At 43.6% G+C, this 20,781-nt stretch overlaps 1 protein-coding gene across 1 annotated transcript; it reads right to left on the minus strand.

Annotated features, from left to right (window-relative positions):
• Window positions 1-598: 598 nt before the first annotated feature.
• Window positions 599-19,453, minus strand: CD74 (CD74 molecule). The gene is made up of 9 exons (XM_033140295.1): window positions 19,198-19,453; window positions 12,634-12,809; window positions 11,595-11,671; window positions 9,902-9,964; window positions 7,685-7,780; window positions 6,846-6,915; window positions 3,239-3,430; window positions 1,596-1,681; window positions 599-944 (listed from the first exon to the last, which is right to left on the minus strand). The coding sequence occupies exons 1-8, from the start codon at window positions 19,260-19,262 to the stop codon at window positions 1,605-1,607; spliced, it is 816 nt and encodes a 271-aa protein (XP_032996186.1). The 5' UTR covers window positions 19,263-19,453; the 3' UTR covers window positions 599-944; window positions 1,596-1,604.
• Window positions 19,454-20,781: the final 1,328 nt, after the last annotated feature.

Here is a 20,781-nt window from a genome sequence, read left to right on the forward strand (position 1 = left end):
ATCAGCCCCAGCCAGCATGACTCAGGATGACGGCAGTTCATATCCATATATGTAAAGAACACTCGATAATTTCCCTTTGAAGAAGCACAAACTCAGGGCAAAAAGGAGAAACTTGCTAAGAGGAAGGCAAACCCTTACTGTGATCAACTCCTGCCTGGAGAGCCTATGTCCTCACTGTGGCAGGACATGTGGATCCAGAACTGGGCTCCACAGTCACTTACGGACTCACTGTTCAGACTGTGTTCATGGAAGGCAACCTTACTCGGCTACAAGTGATCACCAAAGCAGAAAGATGCAAAGAACAAATAAATGAAGGATTCAGTAGAAACCTTCTGCCTCTTGTAAGACTTGTCTAAAATCAGGAGGAATCCAGCGGGGGAAGAGTAAGGTGAATTAAACATAGAGTAATAAACCTTTGAAGAATATATTTGGAAAACAATGTTATATTCCCACCACCACCCACATTTGAGGGAAACGGATGTTGCAGAAGATGTTCTCACTGTCTCAGAATCCTATTGTTATTCACATACATTCAGTAAATGTTCCCCTATTCATGTAGCCTGATCAGCCACAAGAATCACTGCAGGGTTTATTCAGCAAAAAAAAAGGAAAAAGATCCTCTCTGCATGAGCTGAATAATTGAGGAAAACATCACCCTTTCTTGCTTGAAGCATTTTGCTGCTAAAGCTGTGGTTGTACAAGGGTTACTTCTCTAAAAAGGTAATTCAGGGCTCAGCTCAGCAGGCGATTATATTTAATCAACCTACTTTTCCCTCCTCCATTAAGGATAATGCTTAAGCCTAGGAATTTTAGAAGTGGTTGCGGCTAACATAATTCAGGAAATCAATACAGAAGCAAAAAACGAGAGCAAACTGGAGAAGATAAGCTGGGCTTCTTGAGCTGATGCAGCTGGTGCTGCTGCCTGCCTTGTTTGCTTGGCATTTCTAAAGAAAGGAGAGAAATGAGAAAGGTGCATTAGAAGTCAAGCCCCAGAAATGTTTCCTAATAATGCAGAGGCAGAAATTGATGGAAAGGACAAAAAAAAGCCAGTCCACACACAACTTGTGCTGTGCTGCCCCTTAAAGTTAATGGTGCCTTTAATTGTTATGCCTTGGGGTGGGGAGGTATCCTAATTTGGCTTGTATACCTATCCTCTTCCTGCACACACACACCACAAAACCCACTCTGCCTTTGACACCTAGAGAATACCGGTATCTGTATTTCAGGCTTTAAAAAAAGATAGGCAGAGGATGGATGTGCCATTATCTCTTCATAGAAGGCCTTGGCAACCGCAGGAACTGTGTGGCCCATTCAATCTGTATGGACTGTTTAAAAAAGGCACCTACGTTTAAAAACAAAGTACTTGGCTTGCTCTCTTGTGTATGTAGCTGAGAACACCAGCACTGAAATGAAAGGTGCTTTCAAGGTGAAACCCTAGGTTCTCCTGACCTAAGCCAGCTACTTTCAGGGAGGATAAGGTGATCAATGGCTCCTGCTTGTGGGCTCCCTATGGACATCAGGTTGGCCAATATGGGGGAAAAACAATGGTGGGCTTAGATAGGTCATTGGTTTGATCAACAAAATTCTTACTTTACCTCAGTCATTTAGTTACTGAAGCTCAGCTGGGAAGCTGTCACATTCTCAGTATCGCCAGCTGTCACATTCACCAGTTGCCCATTTCCTGGAAAAGGGAGGAAGAGAGAGAGATTAGCACTTTCCAATGCCCTAAGAGAGAGAGATCAGCACTTTCCAATGCCTTCTTGTTTCCACATCACCTTTAGGATGCTTCCTACCAGTCTGTGCTATCTCATGTTCAGCCAAAAGCACAATCGTTTGTTTTTTATCTATCTTATTATTATTTTTAGTAATACACAAAATTATTAACATCTGGCCATATTATTTTCCACTGTCTGTACCGGTAGACAGAAAGGTCATTTGAAATCTGACAAATGGGCACTGACTGATTTGTATCTTTGGTCCATTCAACAATGCAAAGTTGTGTACTTATTGGCAGGTGGGTATATATTGGTTTTATGATTTTTGAGAGGCACTATCCCTCTGAATGCAAGTTGAATGGAATCACCATTAGGGAGATTGCTGTTGTACTCAGATTCTACTTAGGCATCTGGTTGGCCACTCTCAAAACAGGGTGCTGGGCTAGATCTGCCATTGGCTTCATCCAGCAGAGTTCTTATTACGTTCTTATTATTTAAGTTTTTTTTCTGCATAGGCTGTGACTAATTCCAATATTTTTTTCTGGTTTTTTCATGTGACTAATTCCAAGTTTTGTTTTTTGTTTTGTTTCTTGATAATGTGTTAGATGAGCATAATGATAATGACACAAATGAAGATGTTGGGTTTTCTGAGATTTCTATGCGCTGTAAGGTCATAACAATGTTTTAAATTATTTGCCATGGCTGTTGCATTTGCTTGTTACATTTGGAAAAAGCTTACTCAGGGGCAGATATCAGGTAGAAATCTGAAGCACAAACATAGGGGAAACTTCCTTAACTGTTCACAACTGTCTTCCCACTTTCTTGATGTGGTTGGTGGTGGTGGTGATGATAAGAGAATGACGTAAGTTCAGTCATCAAGCAAGACTAAGTGCAGTCAACAAGGCTATTTTTTCACATCAAGTTGCCTCATGTAATATTGACCAAACACCATCCCAATGGTGAAGCCACAAGGAACATAAGGCACACGCATGCAGAAATCAAAGTGGGTTTATCTTCCAAGTAAGGAAAAACAATGTGGATTTGGCAGCAACAAGTATTGGCTCCCCACAACCAGATGACCCAAATTCTGCCACCAAAGTATTTTGTGCAAAACTAGGCAAAACTGCTCTAACTGCACTGCCTATGTAATAAGAGCTTCTTAGGGAAGTCTGGCATGGTGGATGTGGAAAGTAGTCATTGTGTTTGTTCTGTTGTGACTCTTGGGAAACGCAGCACCCCAGCCCACCCTGCCTATATGCCTGACTTCATCTCTTCTATTTAGAAAGAGGAAAGAACACTGCTACAACTGCAACAATGGCTGTTGCCCTGCAAACACTTTGGCTGTGTTTAGGACTCAAGTCCAGGTCTGGGGTGGGGGGGGGAGAGACTCATTAGCTCCTAGGACTTGGGCCATTAAGATGTTGCTCCCTAACTCTAGATAATCCAGTTTACTCAAGAATATAAAGGGCACCTGCTTGCTTATTAACTCCTTTCCCCCTTGATAGGAAACAGAAGCTCTTTACCGGCGCAGTCCAGTGGCCCACGGACTTTAGTAGTGCCCTCAACCATGGTGCCATTTTTGTAGACGCACCAGCAAAAGCCAGTGCTACCATGGCATTGCTTAGGCAGATAGTCGCCATTTCCATCACACTTGGCACAGAATCTTCCCAGGTGGACACCCCGACCACATTCTTCTGTCTGGCACCTGGTTTTCACTTTAAACAAAACAAAAACAGAAACTTCAGTGTGCACAGTTGACTGCCAGCCGCTAGCATTGCCCTGTGATGCAACTGTAAGTAACTACAGCTGAACAGCTCCCTTGCCTTGTTTGAGACATATGGCCAAGTTCAGAGGTAAAGCTTTCCCTGCACCATAGCACTTCAGGTGGTAAGACAGCACCAAATGCTTGAATGCTCCCCGCTTATAGAAAAGTAGCACAGCTGGGAGCATTCCCCAACTCCATAGAAGCAGCTTTGAAATTGAAAGTCCAGGAGAAACAATCCTTTTTGGTTTGGCTGAATGTATATCAACTGCCTACTAATATGAGAAGAGGCTGTTTCATTGTGGCTGCACCATGGGAAAGGAAAAGGGGGGGTGTAAGGAAAGAATTGCTTTTTGTAACAATATGCCCGTTTAATTAGGACAGCTATTTTATTGGGATGGCTCCCAGGGAACCCATTTAGCCTAATGAGAGCAAATGCTAATGAGTACTGCTTAATGGAGGCAGTATTAATATAAATTCTGCTAATGGGAATGTGTCCGACCACTGCTGAGTGGCTAATTGGTATGAAAATCTCGGCTGCGGGCTTTTATTTCAGAAACAGCTGAAATCACAGAAGGAGGAATCATTTTTTTTAAGCATTGCATTGGTGCCCAAATTTGGGACAGAAAAGTGGTTGGCCATGTCGGTGTCCAAATTCAAGACTATATGTCAGTAATAAGGCTCTCCCTCTGTGTGTGTGTGACTGTTAAAATTGTTTCAGTAGGGTTTCCTTTTCCTTTTAAAAAAATATATATTTGAAGTGGGCCTTAATTCAAACAACAGTCTTCTTTCATCATGGGTGCATCATTTAGCTTAGATAATTGCAGTTTCAAATGAATTGCTCTTTGCCAATCACTCTTCCCAGGGGCAGACTGTGTTTTGCTTCTGCTGTGATGAGCGAAAAGAGGCTTTTAAAAAAAACCAGTGGTTCTTTAACACAAAGACCTTGTCCACTGAATTGCAAGCCAGCCGAGAGTGCTCCTTTGCAGCCACGTTTCCTTTGAAGAAAGAAGCAAGTGGCTTTGGGCTCAAGCTGTGCTCTACATCAAGCATATTTCAGTAGTAAAATGGTCAGCATCACAACATGTCGTAACAGGTTTTTCCACATCTTCTGCCAAGGAAGACTTTTTTTTTTTTTTTTTTTGCTGTTTTCATTATTAGGCCCCTCGGTGTAGAACAGCATCCAAGGCAATGCAGAATTTGTTTAAAATGTAACAAACAACTACATTATAAAGATGTTCCATACCTAGACAACCGATACAGAAGTTGTTGGAAGGCCTCTCTGAAATCCAGAGCTGCAGTGCCACTGCTGAGAACGCCCTACTCTTGGCCCCATGAGTTTTCAATTGAGATAAAGAAGGAAATCCACCCACCCACCCCCAAAAAACCAAGGTCTGCACAGCAGATCTCTTAGGACACAGAAGCTCGGGAGCTAATGGAGGTGAGCCAACAAGTCAAATATGTTTCCATGTTTTGAGTACAAGGCAAAGTTAAGCACTTTTAAGTTGTGCTGATTATAAGGAAAGAGACATACACCACAATCCTATACACACTCACCTGGCAATAAGTCTGAATGAGCATCCTGGGATTTACTTCTGAACAGGCATATACAGCATAATCATATTAAGCACATTCCCAACTCTTCCAGTCACAGATTCATACTGGAAGGGACTTGGAGAGCACATGGCAGCTTACTGGGGACCTGGTGCTGTTCATGCATGCCCTCCTTTGTGGCATCCACAGGATGCCATCTTCATCAGAATGCCATTCTGTGATCTCATCCACCCTCTAGAAACAAATATCAACTGAATGCTGCACAGAAGTCGCACACGTGAGCAGTGTCAAGTGCATACTAAACAGCCGTGTGGAATCACTCTTCAAGTGCTTAGATCTGCCACTGAAAATAAGTGGTCCTGGCCAAGGAATTGCACCCAGGTGGGCAACGCTTTTTGGCAGCCCCTTTCAGCAGCCTCTTTCAGCAGCTGCGTTCTGAAATACGTTGTAGGGCTAAACCTTTGTGCCTAGCGCAGAAAGGCCAAGAAACAGTGAATGAACTGCAGCTGGAAGTGAGAATACTGGGCTTGGGTGGTCTTTGTGCTAAGGGTGAGCAGTCTTTCCCCCCAGCCCAAAGATTGCCAGGTTAATTGGAGCTACAAGGCTTTCGCCAACTAATTACTAGATTTACCCTTGCAAATGAACTCCAGCTGGGAGAGCATTGCCTATGAGTGGCTCTCACACCCTGGCTTGCTTGAGGCTAGTGGGGCTGTGCATTGGGCTGGATCCAACCAACTGTGGAGTTCTCAGGTTAATGCAAATTCGCTGCTTCCCTCCCATCATTTGACCCCCCTGTGTCCCTGAAAAGTTGGATGAGATGTAGGATGGGGAACTGCAGGTGAAGAGGGAAGTCTGCAGAAATTGCAGGTGCCCCCTTGCATGAGACGAAGTGCCTTCCACTCCCATCCTTCAGATCCAAACCAATGCACGGGACATGGGGCTGCTGGCACAAAGAGCAACACTCTGTTGAGTTCTCCTCCACAAGCACACCTGTAACAGTTTCTAGCCACTTTGTGTCATGATGATTTCGTGCTGTGCATTACTTCTGAGTTGGGGCTGTGTGGAAACACGTGATGATCTATCACTGGTTAAGATGCTATGCGTTCAGGCCCAGTGCAAGCAATTGGCTAGGACAGGCACTGGCCAAGGACCCTAGAGGCCCAGAAGGCTCCCCCCATAGGCCCACTCCTGTTGTGCTGCCTTGCCACCTTCTTCACTGGGCCTCTGGAAAACCGTTTCAACGGTGGTTGTGCTGCTTTTGAGGGGAACCAAGCTCCACTCCTATCCATGATGACTATCTACCATTTTAATTTACCCACAATATTTACCCCAGACCATACATCTATAAAACCGCCCACCACTGGTGGAGTTGTCGTTACCATGAAAGAAAAAGAAAAAGCACAGCTGCATTGGAAGGGTGTTTGGGGGGGGGCATGGGTGGCACCATGTTGCGGGCTCCATAAATTCTGGTGCCAGTCCTGCCCATGTTCCAAAATAAAGAGGGAGAACTCCACACAGGGCTATCATTTTCAGCAGCAGCTCAGTGTCCTGTATAATATCTCTTTCCACCCCCAAGTCATCAGCATACATTAACATTAGTCTTCTGGCATGCAGCAGAGCCCTTTCAGTCCTTCCTACAGAAATGTACTGTTTCTAGTACATTGGGATTTTGTTTCACCAGATTTCCTGCATCTCTTTAGGATGTGAAGCTGCAGCAAAATGGAATGTTTTCTGTTGTGTTGTGATTTGAGCCCTTCAGAGAATTTGCGTCCATCACCCTTAGAATTCCTTTCAGTGCTACAGTCCTTGCATACCTTGTGCAGCTGGAATCTCATTCTTGGCCATTTGGAAGAGCAGCCACTTGTGCATCCAGGTTTCAAAAGACTGCAAGAGATCATATGCAGTTAATAAAAGGGCATCCCTATCCACAAATAAATAAATAAATGTAAGTTAACCACTGTCTAATTGCTAAATGACAAGAATAGAAGTCCACCATATGTTTCACTGCTGGGCGAACGCCACTGTACACTGCAGGAAAGGGCTTTGATACAGTTCAGCCAATTGTAACTACACTAATAAACCTGAGGCTTTGCTGGCATAATTAACAGAGGTCCAGCGCTGTGGTCCCTTCATGGAAGAACTCTCTGCTGCCAGTTCCCAAACGTAATTCCTAGAATCTCAGGCATTTAGCAAGTTTAACAGGCCTATTTAAATCCCACACATGAACAACTCAAAACACTAGATAGCAGTCAAGAGCAAACTAGGAAGCATTGCAAGTGACAATGGTATTGTTCCCCCATCCTGATAGCCTATGCCGTAAGTAGGCCACCCCTCACCCCCTGAGCACAAGAGGGGAAGGACTAGGGTCCCGTCCAAAGTCTTAGACTCCAACAAGAGTAAGTCCCAAGGCAAATAAAATTAACAGGATAGAGAGCTTCTAGAGCATGAGACTCAATCTCAGGGCCATGGGTTCGAGCCTCACATTGGGCGAAATATTTCTGCATTGCAGGAGGCTGAACTAGACGATCCTCGTGGTCCCTTCCAACTCTATGATCTGTTAAATGAGATATTGCCTATCCATTGTGACACCATGTTCTCTTTAGGACGGGCGGGGGGGCGGGGAGAGGGTTCTGTGAAAGATGGCAGCACTTACCTTCCAGTCCTCGAAATCCATGCGGTTCCTCAGAGTATTCATATTTTCCATGAAGCTGTTTTTCAGTTCAGGAAATTTTATGAGAGGGTTTGCTCGCTGTAGGGAGGAACATGTTAACAAATGTTATGTAAGGAAAGTAAGTCTGCTGGAGGCCCAGAAAGAGATCACCCAGCATAGCAAGACTATGGCCAAAGGATTGGGTCTGGACTGGCAGCACGTGAAATACCAACTCCATCTCATGAATTCAACCAGATGCAGTGCCGGCGAGGTCCAACCAGAGAGCATGGCAGCAGACCCATTTGGAGGAGTTGAGTCACCAGCACAATCTTCTAAGGCAGGCCAAAGGTACAGGTGGGAGGGATTGCTGAACTATCTCTGCCCCCTCCCCTTTCATCCTAAAGCTGCCTCCCTCGACTGCTCCTCCCAACCTTGGGGAGCTCAAAGTTTGGATGCAACTCCTTTTAAGAGGAAAACAGCCACAGCAGAACATACAAACAGAGAGGAGGGCTCCTCTCCCTAGCTTTATTGCTGGCACAGCTGTTTTGGAACGGTTAAATTTGTTTTTAGTTTATGTCAATAATTGATTGTATTATTGGGTTTCATTATTTTTTAGTTATAGTGTTTTGCTGCCAATTTCCTAAATGCCTTGGGTTTCTTTGGGACATTGGGCAGTGGTATGGGTTTGGGGAGGAAAATACAAAGAAACAAGCAAGCAAGTAAGTGCATCCAGTTAGAAGCTGAGATAAAAAGAAAATCCTTTGCTTTTCCTAAAATTTAATGGCAATTATGCACCACAAACTCCCACTGTCTGAATGTTTATCTAAACTCCCTATTATCTAATCCATCTTTGTCCGCATAGCCCCATATTACGAGTTCACCAATTTATCTAAGTTTCTTGTTTAACAGATGCTAGCCATGCCACCCTCCAAGGTCATTTGGTGTCATGAACTGGCAGGATGATGGGGATTCTGACGAGGGGTGTAGCTGGGACTGGGACACACCGGGGCAAGCAGGGGATGAGGAAGGAAGTACTCACAGAGTGATGGAGGATGGCAAGGAGCCAGAGTTGCAGGACCCATCACCAGAGTCAGAGGGGCCCCTGTCTCCATGAACATGGTGGGCTCTGAGGCATAGTGGGCAGCAGGAGGGGTGCTCTAGGGGGCTGAGGCAGGCAAGGGCCACAGCCCAGCTCACTAGCTGGCCAGGTGGGGCTCACTAGCTCTGGGAGGAGGGGTGTGATTCCTCAGCTGGAGTGGGCTTGGAACAGGTGAGGGTCACATGCCTTATCAAGCCCAGATGCTGCAATCAGCATGCAGAGTACAAAAGGTGCTGTCTCTGCTCAACTGCCCATATTCATTGACTTGGATGCTCCTGGACCTCTGCGGGACTGCACTTTGGGTTTGACTCTGGACTGTATCCTGACTGCTGGACTTGGCTACTTGGGATGACCCTGGACTGCGTTTCCTGATCTTTAGACTTCATATGGATTGACCCTCGGGCTTTGAACTTGGCATACTGACTTGCTGCCAGGTAGGCCAGGGGTTCAGGACACTTGGGAGAATTAATTGGTGCAGTATTGCCTTCTTTGGGTGCAGGAAAGTTTCCAAAGTGTATACGTAGTTCAGAACCAGTGCATTATTCACAGTTAATGTTATGACACTTTTAGGCTACAGTTCTTGGATCAAAAGAGGTATAGGCACATGGGAAAGAAAGGCATAGGTTGCTGCAATTGTGCCTTGCTGCTTTTCATGCTGAAGAAATAACCAACTATTCAATCTAGCAGTACTAACTGGTGCACTAAAAGAAATGAAACACATGTGCCTGTCCACCCTTCCCTCATTTGGATCCCTGCATAAATACTGTATCCCCAATCCTTCCTGAGAACACAAACACACCTGTCAGATACTGTGGTTGGAAAACAAAGGATAGGTTAGTGTTTTTTCATGAACATAAAGAATATCTCGTTTTGTGTTGTGAGTTGCAGTCAACAAATTTGTGCCTCTGCATCCTCTACCTCTCTCTTCAAATCTGCCCCAGTGGGTTGGGTGGCCCACAGGAAGAGGGAGTGCTAGCAGGTGTTCCATTGAGCAAGTGGAAGGATGACTTTGTGGGATTCAGCCCTAGGCCTCCAGCAGTTGAGTCTGTAGCTGCAAACTTGAGTACTCTCCATCTAAGACAAGCAAAACTGTTGCACAGGCAAAGAGTCGAGGCTCTTACCATGAGCAGACGTTTGATCTGGTCTTCAGTGCTATTGGTCAGTTTCATTTTATCCTCTGGAGACTGTAGAAGAGACAACAACCAAGAAGTTAAAATATCGTATTAGATCTAGGGTACCAGAGTCTGTAAGTGAATGGTAGAAATTAATAAACGGTAGTATTTAGATAATATGAAGGAAATATGAAAGGAAATACAAGCAGCAGAACTGTGCCAGACATGGGTTAGCTTATGCAAACCAGTCTGCTGGGGCTAGCTAAGTGCAGAGTCAGGTGCTGGGCCTTTAGGACAATTGGCAATGCACAAAGCCAACCCCCCCCTCCGGTGCCCCAGGAGTGGACAAAGACAGGAGATTTGGGAGGTTACCAAGGTGATCGGGGCATGCTATCACAGGAAAAATTGTCCTTTAGAAATCTAAAGTTGTTCTGGGAACAGGGAAAAAGTAGGGATGGATGGCATTGAATGGAGGAGGCTGCACCGAGAGACCAGGAGCCATGACTGCATGGGCGTAGCCAGGATTTATGTTATGGGGGCAGGCTCTATGTTAGGGGGGACAGAACTGAGCTATCTGTGACATGATTGGTCAGTTAAGTATTTTTATTTACTTACTTGATTGGGATGGCAGCTGCCCCCCACCCCCACCCCCTTGGCTAAGCCCATGTGTGACTGACTGCTGCTTTGAACCATGAAGCTATGAGAGAGGCAATGAGACACTCATGGGGTGTCCTGTTCTGCACCCCCTCCACTGAAGACTCCAGGTGCAAATATGTGAACAATAAACCTTATTTCTTAAAGACGCTAGCTTCCACTGTGCCACGATTTTCCCAGGGGAAACACAGCCCTGGGTGAGCACCTGGAACCCCCCGGAATCTTGCTACCGCTTGGCATAGATTGGGGGTGGCATGCAACCTTTGTCACACTATGAAGCTGCTCCTTGCCCAGTCCCACAGAGGGCTCTTCCCTGTCCTTCACACACTGCAGCAGATACAGTGGACTTACTTAACACCCAGGTCTCTTGGCACTTAGTTACGACTTTTTGTGTGACCCAGATCTCATTTATGTATCGTAGACTTAAATGAAAACTACATGGAATGAACTTCAATCAGGATCCAAACCATTAGTATGAACTTCCTCCCAAGGGTTCTGGGGTGTCCCTAAACCAGCTTTGGCACCATTCCCTGGTTGCCGCCACCTCTAGGGAACGTTGACAAGGAAGGCTAATTCCCTGGCAAACCATTCCTGCATACTGCAAAGTGGCCAAATAAGAACTGAGAAGAGAGCTGGCCTAATAGGCTGTCGGCTTCACTCATGTCACATTGACTCATGTCAAGTTGAGCCAACTCACTCTCCCTGCTCTGAAGCTGCTGTTTCAAGTGGAATCTCTCTGCACAGCTTAATTTGAGGCAGGACCTGTCAGTCTCAAGAGCCTAACGTTTATTTCCAACACTGGTGTAAGGTCTAGGTGCTGGGAGCGTTGCATACTAGCCAGGAGGGCTTGTTTTTGTATGGGCAGACTGGCTGGAAAGGAAGGGCCCCAGAAGACAGAGCGAATGTCTTCTGCCTCATCCACAGCTGTCCCTTGCAAATTTGGATCCATACCGGGCAAGTTGTATGGATGAAAAGGAGAGGTTCCGAGGCAGTAGGCAACCCTAACACCTCCCCCGCCCTGTGCTAGTTAAGCAGTTGTCATCTTTACCTCTTCATCTGGGTCCCTCATGACCATAGGCATAATGTTGGCCATTGACATCCTCTTCTGGTTAACTGCCTTGGGAGCTGCAGGTGAAAAGAGTGGTGTAATTAAACATGCAGGGAGATTTTTTTTAAAAAGTGGTCTCCCACAAGGATATTCCTCTTATACAGATGAGTCAAACATACAAGAGTACAAATTATATTGCACAGAGAGTTAATGATTTCAATCAAGGTGTCTGAGCTGGACTCAAAAGTAGAAACTTAGACTTGTTTCCCCCCAAGTAGCACACACACACACGCACACTCACACACACACACAAAATCTATCTCATATTAGAAAAACGTTTTCCAAACTCTACCCCTGGGTGGGAAATCCCTCAAAACTGTCCAAAAGCACAGATAGCTTTTTAAAAAGAGGATTATTCAAACTAATGGAGGACACCCCTTCGCATATCCAAATATATTAAGGGCTCTTGCACAACTGACAACACTAACCTACTCATCCATGCTAACTACAGGGTGCAACCTTGCTCAAGTTGTACCGTGTCAGACTTCATGCTTCTTTTCATGTTTTTATTTATTGTAAATTGATATAAACTGCTAATGTACAATATATAACAGTCATGAAAGCAACTCAAGAGCAGAATATAAACTGAAGCTATAAATCTCACAATAAAACTAACTAAACCTGATCAGAACAGGGTGACTGCTCCCCAGATTAAAATGTCAGCATTCTGAATATGTAGATCAACTAGGCCTTGCTTTCTTTGGGAGGAGGGGTGGGATATAAATTTAATAAATTAAACTATCATCTGGTCTGTCTATCTAAGCAGACAAGAGATAGCTATCAGGATTCAAGGGCATAAACAGCTGACAGACCCAGGCTCAGTCCCTTCAGCTCTGATTTGCAGAATTAACACACAAAATTGAGAAATGTTTTAAGAATTCAGAATGCTTGCAAATATATCATGGTTAAACTTTAAGGTGTTTAGACAGTGTAGGAGTGGGGGGGGGTGTTCAGGAAGAGGGAGAAGGAAGCTACTAACCGTGAGGGAGGTTGTTGGTCAGGGACTGCAGTTTCAGCTCAGTGGTGGTCTTGGTTATTTTGGAGATCTGGGTGTTGTGCTGATACACAAAGTAGCCAGTCACTGCCTGGCCTGCGATAAGCAAGGCTATCAGGATGGAAAAGGCAGCGTAGACAGGTTTACGGCTGGAAGAAACCCTGCAAGATACAAAAGACGCATGAAAGTTTGTCCAATCGGTGGTCCAGATGTCCAGGTTGAGAGCTTATTTTCTTAGAACAGGTTTGGATTCACCTGCATGCAAATAGCCAAGGCACGGCATATCTCCTGCACTTGTAACACAAACAGAACGCTTTGACTTGGTTAACTAAGGGCTAAATTAGGTGAAATGGGTTTATTAAAGGTTTGTTTTTTAAAAAAACAACAACCGTAAAAAAGGAGGGAAAGTGGAGTTGGGCCATGGTAATAAGAGCTACACACACATAATTTTCCTGATCGAAAGTATGCACTTCCAAAGCTTACATGTGCACTACATGGCAATACATATGTGTGCCTTTATATTTTCTTACATGGGTCAAATTGTAGCTGGGAGGGGGCAGTGGCAGAGTTAGCTGCATGGGAGCCCGGAGTGGCGGCCATGCCATGCACCCAGGGGGCGGGGAAATCCTCTGTGCGCGGTGGTGGCACGATCCTTCACTGCGCCCGGGGGGCAGGGTGAGCCCACCGCAGTGTGCCTTTTTTGTCACCCCCCTCAAAGATGGCACCTGGGGTGGGCCACCCCCACTGCCCCCCTTCCTATGCTCCTGGGAGAAGGGATCTAAATTGTGGGGATAGCACAGAAGTGGGAAACTGATAAACCTTCGCTCTTGCCACCTCTCCTTCCTCCACATAGCGTCTTTAAGTTTAAACTTCTTTTTTTAGTGTGGGAAATCTGACCCTGGGTCTCCTGCCATCTTACCAAGTTTGGTCCTAGGGTATGAATCTGAAGACTTGAGGTTACTCAGCAGCTTATCAGAGGTTCCTCAAGTGAGATGCTTAGTGAATGGTAGACAAGCTTCCTTACAAGCAACTTGACCATCACTACTGATGGTCTTCTAAACTGCATAACTGCAAGCGATCATTGGCCATGTTGGCTAGGCGTAATGAGAGCTGCAGCACCACTGGAGGGTACCACATTGGCTATGCTGTCAGTTAAGCCTCTGAGGAGTCGCATGGTTTCCCACAACACAGTCTGGAAATCAGTTACCCAGTTAAGTTTTTAAATAGAAGAGTTCTACACAATTTAAGATTAATTCCTGAGTGCAAGATAGAGACAGGATGCGCTCAGCATCTGCTTATAAGGAATCGCCCCTTGGTACCATGAGGACCGCAATTCCCCTTTACAGTTCCTTTCCCCAAAGCTACTCGTACAGTATTTAACAGCCCTTCATCCTGATGGAAAACACCGTGAGGGAAATTCCCAAGCTGTAGCCAGTCATGATCTGTTCTGCTTGTCACCTCACTTGTTGCTAGGCAGACAGAATGTGAAAAGGAAGAAATGTTTGGGGATCTAATGCCATAGGCTTTAATGCAGTAAAAGCTGTATGATTGCAATAATTATACAGGTGTGTGTGTGTGTGTGTGTGTGTGTGTGTGTGTGTGTAAAACAGAATTAAAGAACTGTTGAGTTGGAAGGGACTCCAAGGGTCATCTAGTCCAACCCCCTGCAGGAATACACACTCTCTCTCTCTCTCTCTCTCTCTCTCTCTCTCTCTCCCTCTCTCTCTCTCTCCTTCTCTCCTCTACTCTTGCAGCCTGTAGATTGCATCAGAATATAAATGTTTTCACTTGTATCACATAATCAGTGCCTTTTTTATGGGGACACACGGGGTACACAATAAATATTTTGTGAATCTTTGTACTTTTATCCATTTACTGTATTTATTTTTCCTCATTTGAACTATAAAATGGTTATTTTCTTGAGTCAAAATGAGAATACACCTAAACATTTTTAAAGAAAAAAAGCACTGCACATAATTATGATTAGCCATCACAACAGTAGGGCTCAGTTAACCTCCCCACACCCACATTCAAATAATACATGGACTAGCCCATGGATACATGGATGTGCCAAGTGGCCACAGACCTCCTTGCGTGTGCATGAAGGAATTCTGCATGCATACCAGTACAGGCATGTAGATCTCTTGTGCATTAGCAGTGGAGCAGGGGGTTCCCCGAGCCAATCCAGCTCACCCCTTACAGGGAGGAGCTCAATGCAAGTAAGTCAGGATGCACACTGAAGCTGCTATGAGCCTTACAGTATTTGATTTTTGATTTTTTTAAAAGTACTGTATGATTTTACTAATGGGGTAAGTAGCAGTTTGGGTGGGGTGGGGGATGTTCACTGGCGAACTAGTGAAAGGGGAAAGGGATAATTCTTTGCCATATGCTGTGGTTCCATATTGGATCTCTCTCTCGGTGTCCCCTTTCCCCTCCCCACAGCTACATTTTAAAGAGATGGAGATACATTGTAATGTGAAGTTTGACCTTCAGTTACATCAATAATTCTTTGTGTATTTATTAGGGCTGTCACCAGATTAAAGATACCTTGACAGTTGATCAATCATAGGCGTTTTATTCAGTCAAGTAAATTCGCATTAATCTGCACATGAATAAAGCAACTTTAACAACAAAAAGGGTGTTCTCCCTTTCAAACGATGCATGCATGTGTTATGAGCGGCAGACACCACCTGAGAAATACTCATTTCTGTGTTTAAAAGGAGAATGAGGCCCTTTTTAAAAAAAAGAAAAAGCTTTATTTGCTTTAAAATAAAACACAAATGCAGATAATTCCAACTGAATTCTCATATAACCATAAACACAAACACAGTTAAATATAAAGCAATCATTTGCAACATTTCAGATAAATAACTAACATTTTAAAAATATGTTCTAGTGCCAAGAATCAACAAATGTTTAGTAGTTTTAAATATGTTTGTTAATCTTCTCTTCCACCTTATTTTATATAACGAGCAAGCTTTGCAATAATGGCATATTAATCTCTTCTAAACTACTGCCTGTCGCACACATTGTTTTGTGAGTACTTTTATTAAAAACAATTAACTTTTAGAAAGAGTACTCAATCACTCACAGCAGCTTATTATTCTATCAGAAGAATTATAATTCTACTAAACATTGAAGTCCTACTATTTATGTCCCCTGTCATGTACATTCAAGACTTAAAAACCCTAGTTAATCCATCCACTTTAAATGTTCTGGATCTGATTCAGAGAGGAATGTAATGCTTGTTGCTTTAAAAAAAATCCATCTCCAGTACAGTTTAGCTCCATATAATTTATCCTGTAGGACAAAAAGTTTGCTATAATGTTTAAGTATGGATATTAACTTTCTGAACACCCTTCTCCCTAGTAACAAGTGACATCATCATATCTCTATTATTTGATTGGCTTTGACTGTTGGGTAATTCTCCAAAATGGTCACTGTTGTTAAAAAAAAATCATTATTCGCCATATAAAAATGAAAAGACAAGAAACCTGAGAACATGACATGCTTTTCTTAGCGTGCCTCCATTTTGTAAGTGTGGTGCAGGAGTGAGAGAGGTTGGCTTGCATGTGAAAACCCAGGTTCAAATCAAGCTTACTGGGTGCTTTTTTCAGCTCTTTAACCCAGACAACTTTATGGGGCTGTTATGATGCAAAAATGTTGTATTTTAGAGTTTCTGGAGGGGAACAAGTAACACACTAACTGCATGTGTAGGAAAAGGGAAAGCAGTTGCATTCCATTTTCTCCATCCTTGAAAGTAAAGTAGCTTTTCGGGGCAGGGGCAGGGGGGGGGGAAGGTAAGGGGCGGGGGGAGGAACAGATCCCCACACCAAAAAAATACTTAGCGGTGGGTAAGGAAACCAGGATTTTGTTTTTTGTTTTAGTGGAAGAGATGCTTGGATTGGCTTTTTAATATTAACAATGGGACTGAATATTATGCTAAACAGAAATTCTTAATCCTATTTGCAGAATACATAGTGCTTACAAAAATCTAAATTAAATCATGAAATACAGTGCAAGGGGGGGCTGTTTTATATTAATACTCTCAATAATCAATATTTTAAAAACAGTTCCCAATTATTTACAGCACCTGCTTAATCTACCAGAAGGTACAGTGTGATGCAGAAACAAACAAACAAACAAACAAACAAACCCTAAAGGCTGCATCAACAGAAGTGTAGGGTCCTCATCAAGGGAAGTCATAGTCCCGCTTTATTCTGCCTTGGTCCGACCACACCAGGAATACTGTGTCCAGTTCTGTGTGCCACAATTTAAGATGGATATCACACAGTGCTATTTTTCTAGAAAAAGAGGTGGGGGAACTCACGATGAACGTCTCCCTTGTTCTCTTACAATGGCAATGATGCCCACCTGAGAGGTGAAAAGCCCTGGATATCGACAACCTGGAACATGAGGAATGTTACCAAGATAATAAAGGGTCTGGAAACCAAGCCTTATGAGGAATGGTTGAGGGGGTTGAGTATGTTTAGCCTGGTAAAAAAATGTGGCAGTTGAGAGGAGATAACCTCCTTCAAATATCTAAAGGGCTGTCATATGGAAGATGGAGCAAGCTTGTTTTCTCCTGCTCTGGAGGCTAGGACCCAAACCAATGGCTTCAAGTTACAAGAAAGAAGATTCTGAATAAACACCAGGAAGAACAACAGTAAGAGTGGCATGATAGTGGAATGGACTCCCTTGGGACATGGGGGGCAGGCTTTATGTTGGGGTTGGGGAAAACAAAGAACCTCAGTTACTGAAGTATTTTGTATTGATTTACTTGATTTAGGGGGGCAGATACCCCTCCCTGCCCCCTCTTGGCTACGCCCATGCCCCGGGAGGCTGTGGGCTCTCCTTCCTTGGAGATTTTAAAGCAGCGGTTGGATCTATCAGGCATTATTTAGTTGAGATTCCTGCATTGCAGGGGTTGGTACCTCGGGGTACCTTTCAACTGTACAATTCTGTGATTCTATAATTCTATGAAACAGTTAAGTTCTAATAGTAATTCTCTGTCATGTAAATTCAAGTCTAGACAGCCCCAGCGGAAGTTATTCACTTTAAATGTGATCTGATTCATAAGCAGAATATAATGCTTGTTGCTTTAAAAATAAAAATCCATCTCCAGTATAGTTTAGCTCCATATAACTCAACATGCGGGACAGAAAGTCTGCTATAATGTTTAAGTGTGGATATTAATTTTCTGAACACCTTTCTCCCTAGCAACAAGTGACATTACCATATCTCTATTATGTGATTGGCTTTCGCTTTTTTGTTTAGCAGGAACTGCCTATTGCCAGCGTCGCAGCAGTGTAATTCCCCGAAATGGTCACTGTTGTTAAGAAATCATTATTCGCCATGTATTAATAAAAAGACAAGAAACCTGAAAGCATGACAAAGAAAATGGAGGCACACTATGAAAAGTAAGTGTGGTGCAAGGGCTAGAGAGGTTGGTTTGCGTGTGGAAACCCAGGCTCAGATCCTTACTAAACAATCAAACTCACACACTGATATTTTTTACTTTCCATTTCCTCCTCCCTCAAAAGTAAAATAGCCTTTCCAGCAGGATAAAAAGGTAAGAAAGAAAGAACACACCCCCTCCCCTCAAATGCTTAGTGGTGGCTGGTAAATACAAAAGTTCCAAAGAATTGTTATAAAATATAGGGCTGAGAGACTATATAAAACATACCAATCGCCCCTTATTTGGAGAGGTGCAGGCAAGAATAAAAGTTAAAAAGCATCAATTGCACCAAACTTTTCCTTTCAGTTATGAAAAAACAGCCCAAGTATGAAACAACACTAACTGTGGCAGAACTAACTGTAGCAAAGGTCTGCCAATTCAGCATGAGGAGAAATATAAAGTAGCTTTGTTCGAACCTCACTGGTTAGCAAACAAGCAGGAGTCATTTCTGCAATGCAATCCTATTCCCAAATCATCTCTCTGTGTACAAAGGGGCTTACTCACCCAGGTAAATGCATACAGGTTTGCAGTTTCAGTTAATTCCACCACCACCCAATTTAGGCTACCCAATATTTTGCTGTTTTAGCCTTTTAATTTTATAGGGATTGAAAGCTGAGTGCCATACCTTACTACAGCTTTCTGCCCACCTAGTTGGGACCTGTTGGCAGCTACAAAGAAAGTACACGCAGTTACACTATCTCTTGGCCTGATCCAACATCATGAGCAACATCAGGTGCCTCCCTACCACCATCAAAAAGGAAAAAAGGAAAAGGAAAAAAGGGGGTGTGCAAACCAGTCTAGTTATTTTGGTACCTGAGACAGAAAATCCTGCAAACACCTTCCCACCTCCCCTGCGATAAAAATATAATACATATTAAATACGTTTCAATATGATGCCCTTTCATGATTTCTAAAATCTACTGGCTGAGGCAGCTGCCGCACTTTGCCTAATGGTGGGGCTGGCACTGCGAGGCTGCCTTTCTAGGGGGCAGACAGTTCACAGTGGGAAACCTTGATGCTTATTTACCCCATACAAATTATGAAAAGTGCAAGGTAGTGGGGGGAAAGAGCACACATGCAGTGATATGTACCTTTCTGGCACTGGAGCAGAACCAGTGTATGTATTGGGGAGAAGGTTGTTCCTGTCATCTTCCATGGCGCTGTCTCTTTTGATGTTCTTCTTGGTGGCTGCAAATTAAGATGTTCTGCCTGGGACCAGCAAGGGCTCTATAAAGGCTGTTGCAATCCTCAGAAGCTTCTAGAAGCACAGAAATGGGAAGTGAAAGTTGCAGGACCTAAAGAATTGGAAAAACCCTTCAAGTCCTTCCTCCACCCCCACCAGTACCAACACACAGGTCGTAAGTAAATTATCCCAGCTTTAACTTTTTTTAAAAAATCTCATTGGCTACTCAAATGACATCACTGGTTGTCAGGCAGAGTTCTGCAGCTTTTTGTGCTACCACATAGACTGTGCGTTTTGAGAACACTGTAATGTAGCTCATGGCTCTCTCACGGCATGGTTTATTCAAATAAAGTAACTTTTTGTTCTTTGGAGAGAGATTTTACTTCACATTGGGCTTTGGAGGGGAGATTTGGAAAGTGCATGTGGTGAATCTTTTAACATACTGGTGCATATTTATGAGGCAATACACCACAATATAGCAAGTTGTGATTAACAATACTGTTCTTATGTGGGGGTGTAAAACCTAGATTAAAAATTTCCCTGAAACAGTGAGACACAAGGAGTGAAGATCATATACTACCAACCTTTTATTAACTCATTTGCAACCAAAAAAAGAACAAAAAACACCACCTAAATTTAAAACGCCACAGCCTAGAACTCCCAGTTGCAACATTCAATAGCAGGACCTGTGTCATCACAGAAACAGAACAAATGAAAGTCCCCAGTTTTTGTTCTCTCATAGGTGGAGTGAGCAGGCTTCGGAAATACCAGCCAGTCCCAATGTAAATGTCAAGTTTAGACTAAAGAAAAAAGACTGCAGAGATTGTGTATTTTTGTGTTAACCATCTTCCTAGACAGTGATGCCATATATTGCCATATATTGAATTCAGTATAACCAAATAACAAGGACATGATAAAGGGTCCAGAGGGGTAACCAACAAATTCCTATGGCACATTACACTTTAATGCACTAGGGCCAGCTTTGTCAAGTGTATTAAGTGTTGTCCTCAGTCAGCATATCCCAACGAAGAAAAATGGGGGCAGTATTGTGAAGTTGGGCCAGCATTGCAAGAGAGATGCAATGTCCAATGCTAACAAGGCCTGTTGAAAACATGTCAAGATCCAAACCATTTCCCTTTACCCCAAGTGTTACCAGCACTTGGGAGTACAGACCTTCCAAGTGTCCCTATTTTCTAGGGACACCCTGATTTAGAGAAGCTGTCCTGGTTTCTGATTTGATCCCAGAATGTCTCGCTTTTACTTAGGTTGTCTGTATTTTCATCAGATAAATGTTGGAGGGTATAGAGTTATCCAATCCCTGAGCCATCTGAAGGCAATCCTGTATAGGGGAGTTTAAAAAAAAGTTTAATGTTCCATTATGTTATATGTATGTTGGAAGCTGCCCAGAGTAGCTGGGGCAACCCAGTAAGATGTGTGCAGTATAAATAGTAAAATTATCATTATGTAATGGGATGTCCCTGTTTTCATCGGA

The sequence above is a fragment of the Lacerta agilis genome, chromosome 2 (assembly GCF_009819535.1).
Source record: "Lacerta agilis isolate rLacAgi1 chromosome 2, rLacAgi1.pri, whole genome shotgun sequence".
NCBI classification, from domain to species: Eukaryota; Metazoa; Chordata; class Lepidosauria; order Squamata; family Lacertidae; genus Lacerta; species Lacerta agilis.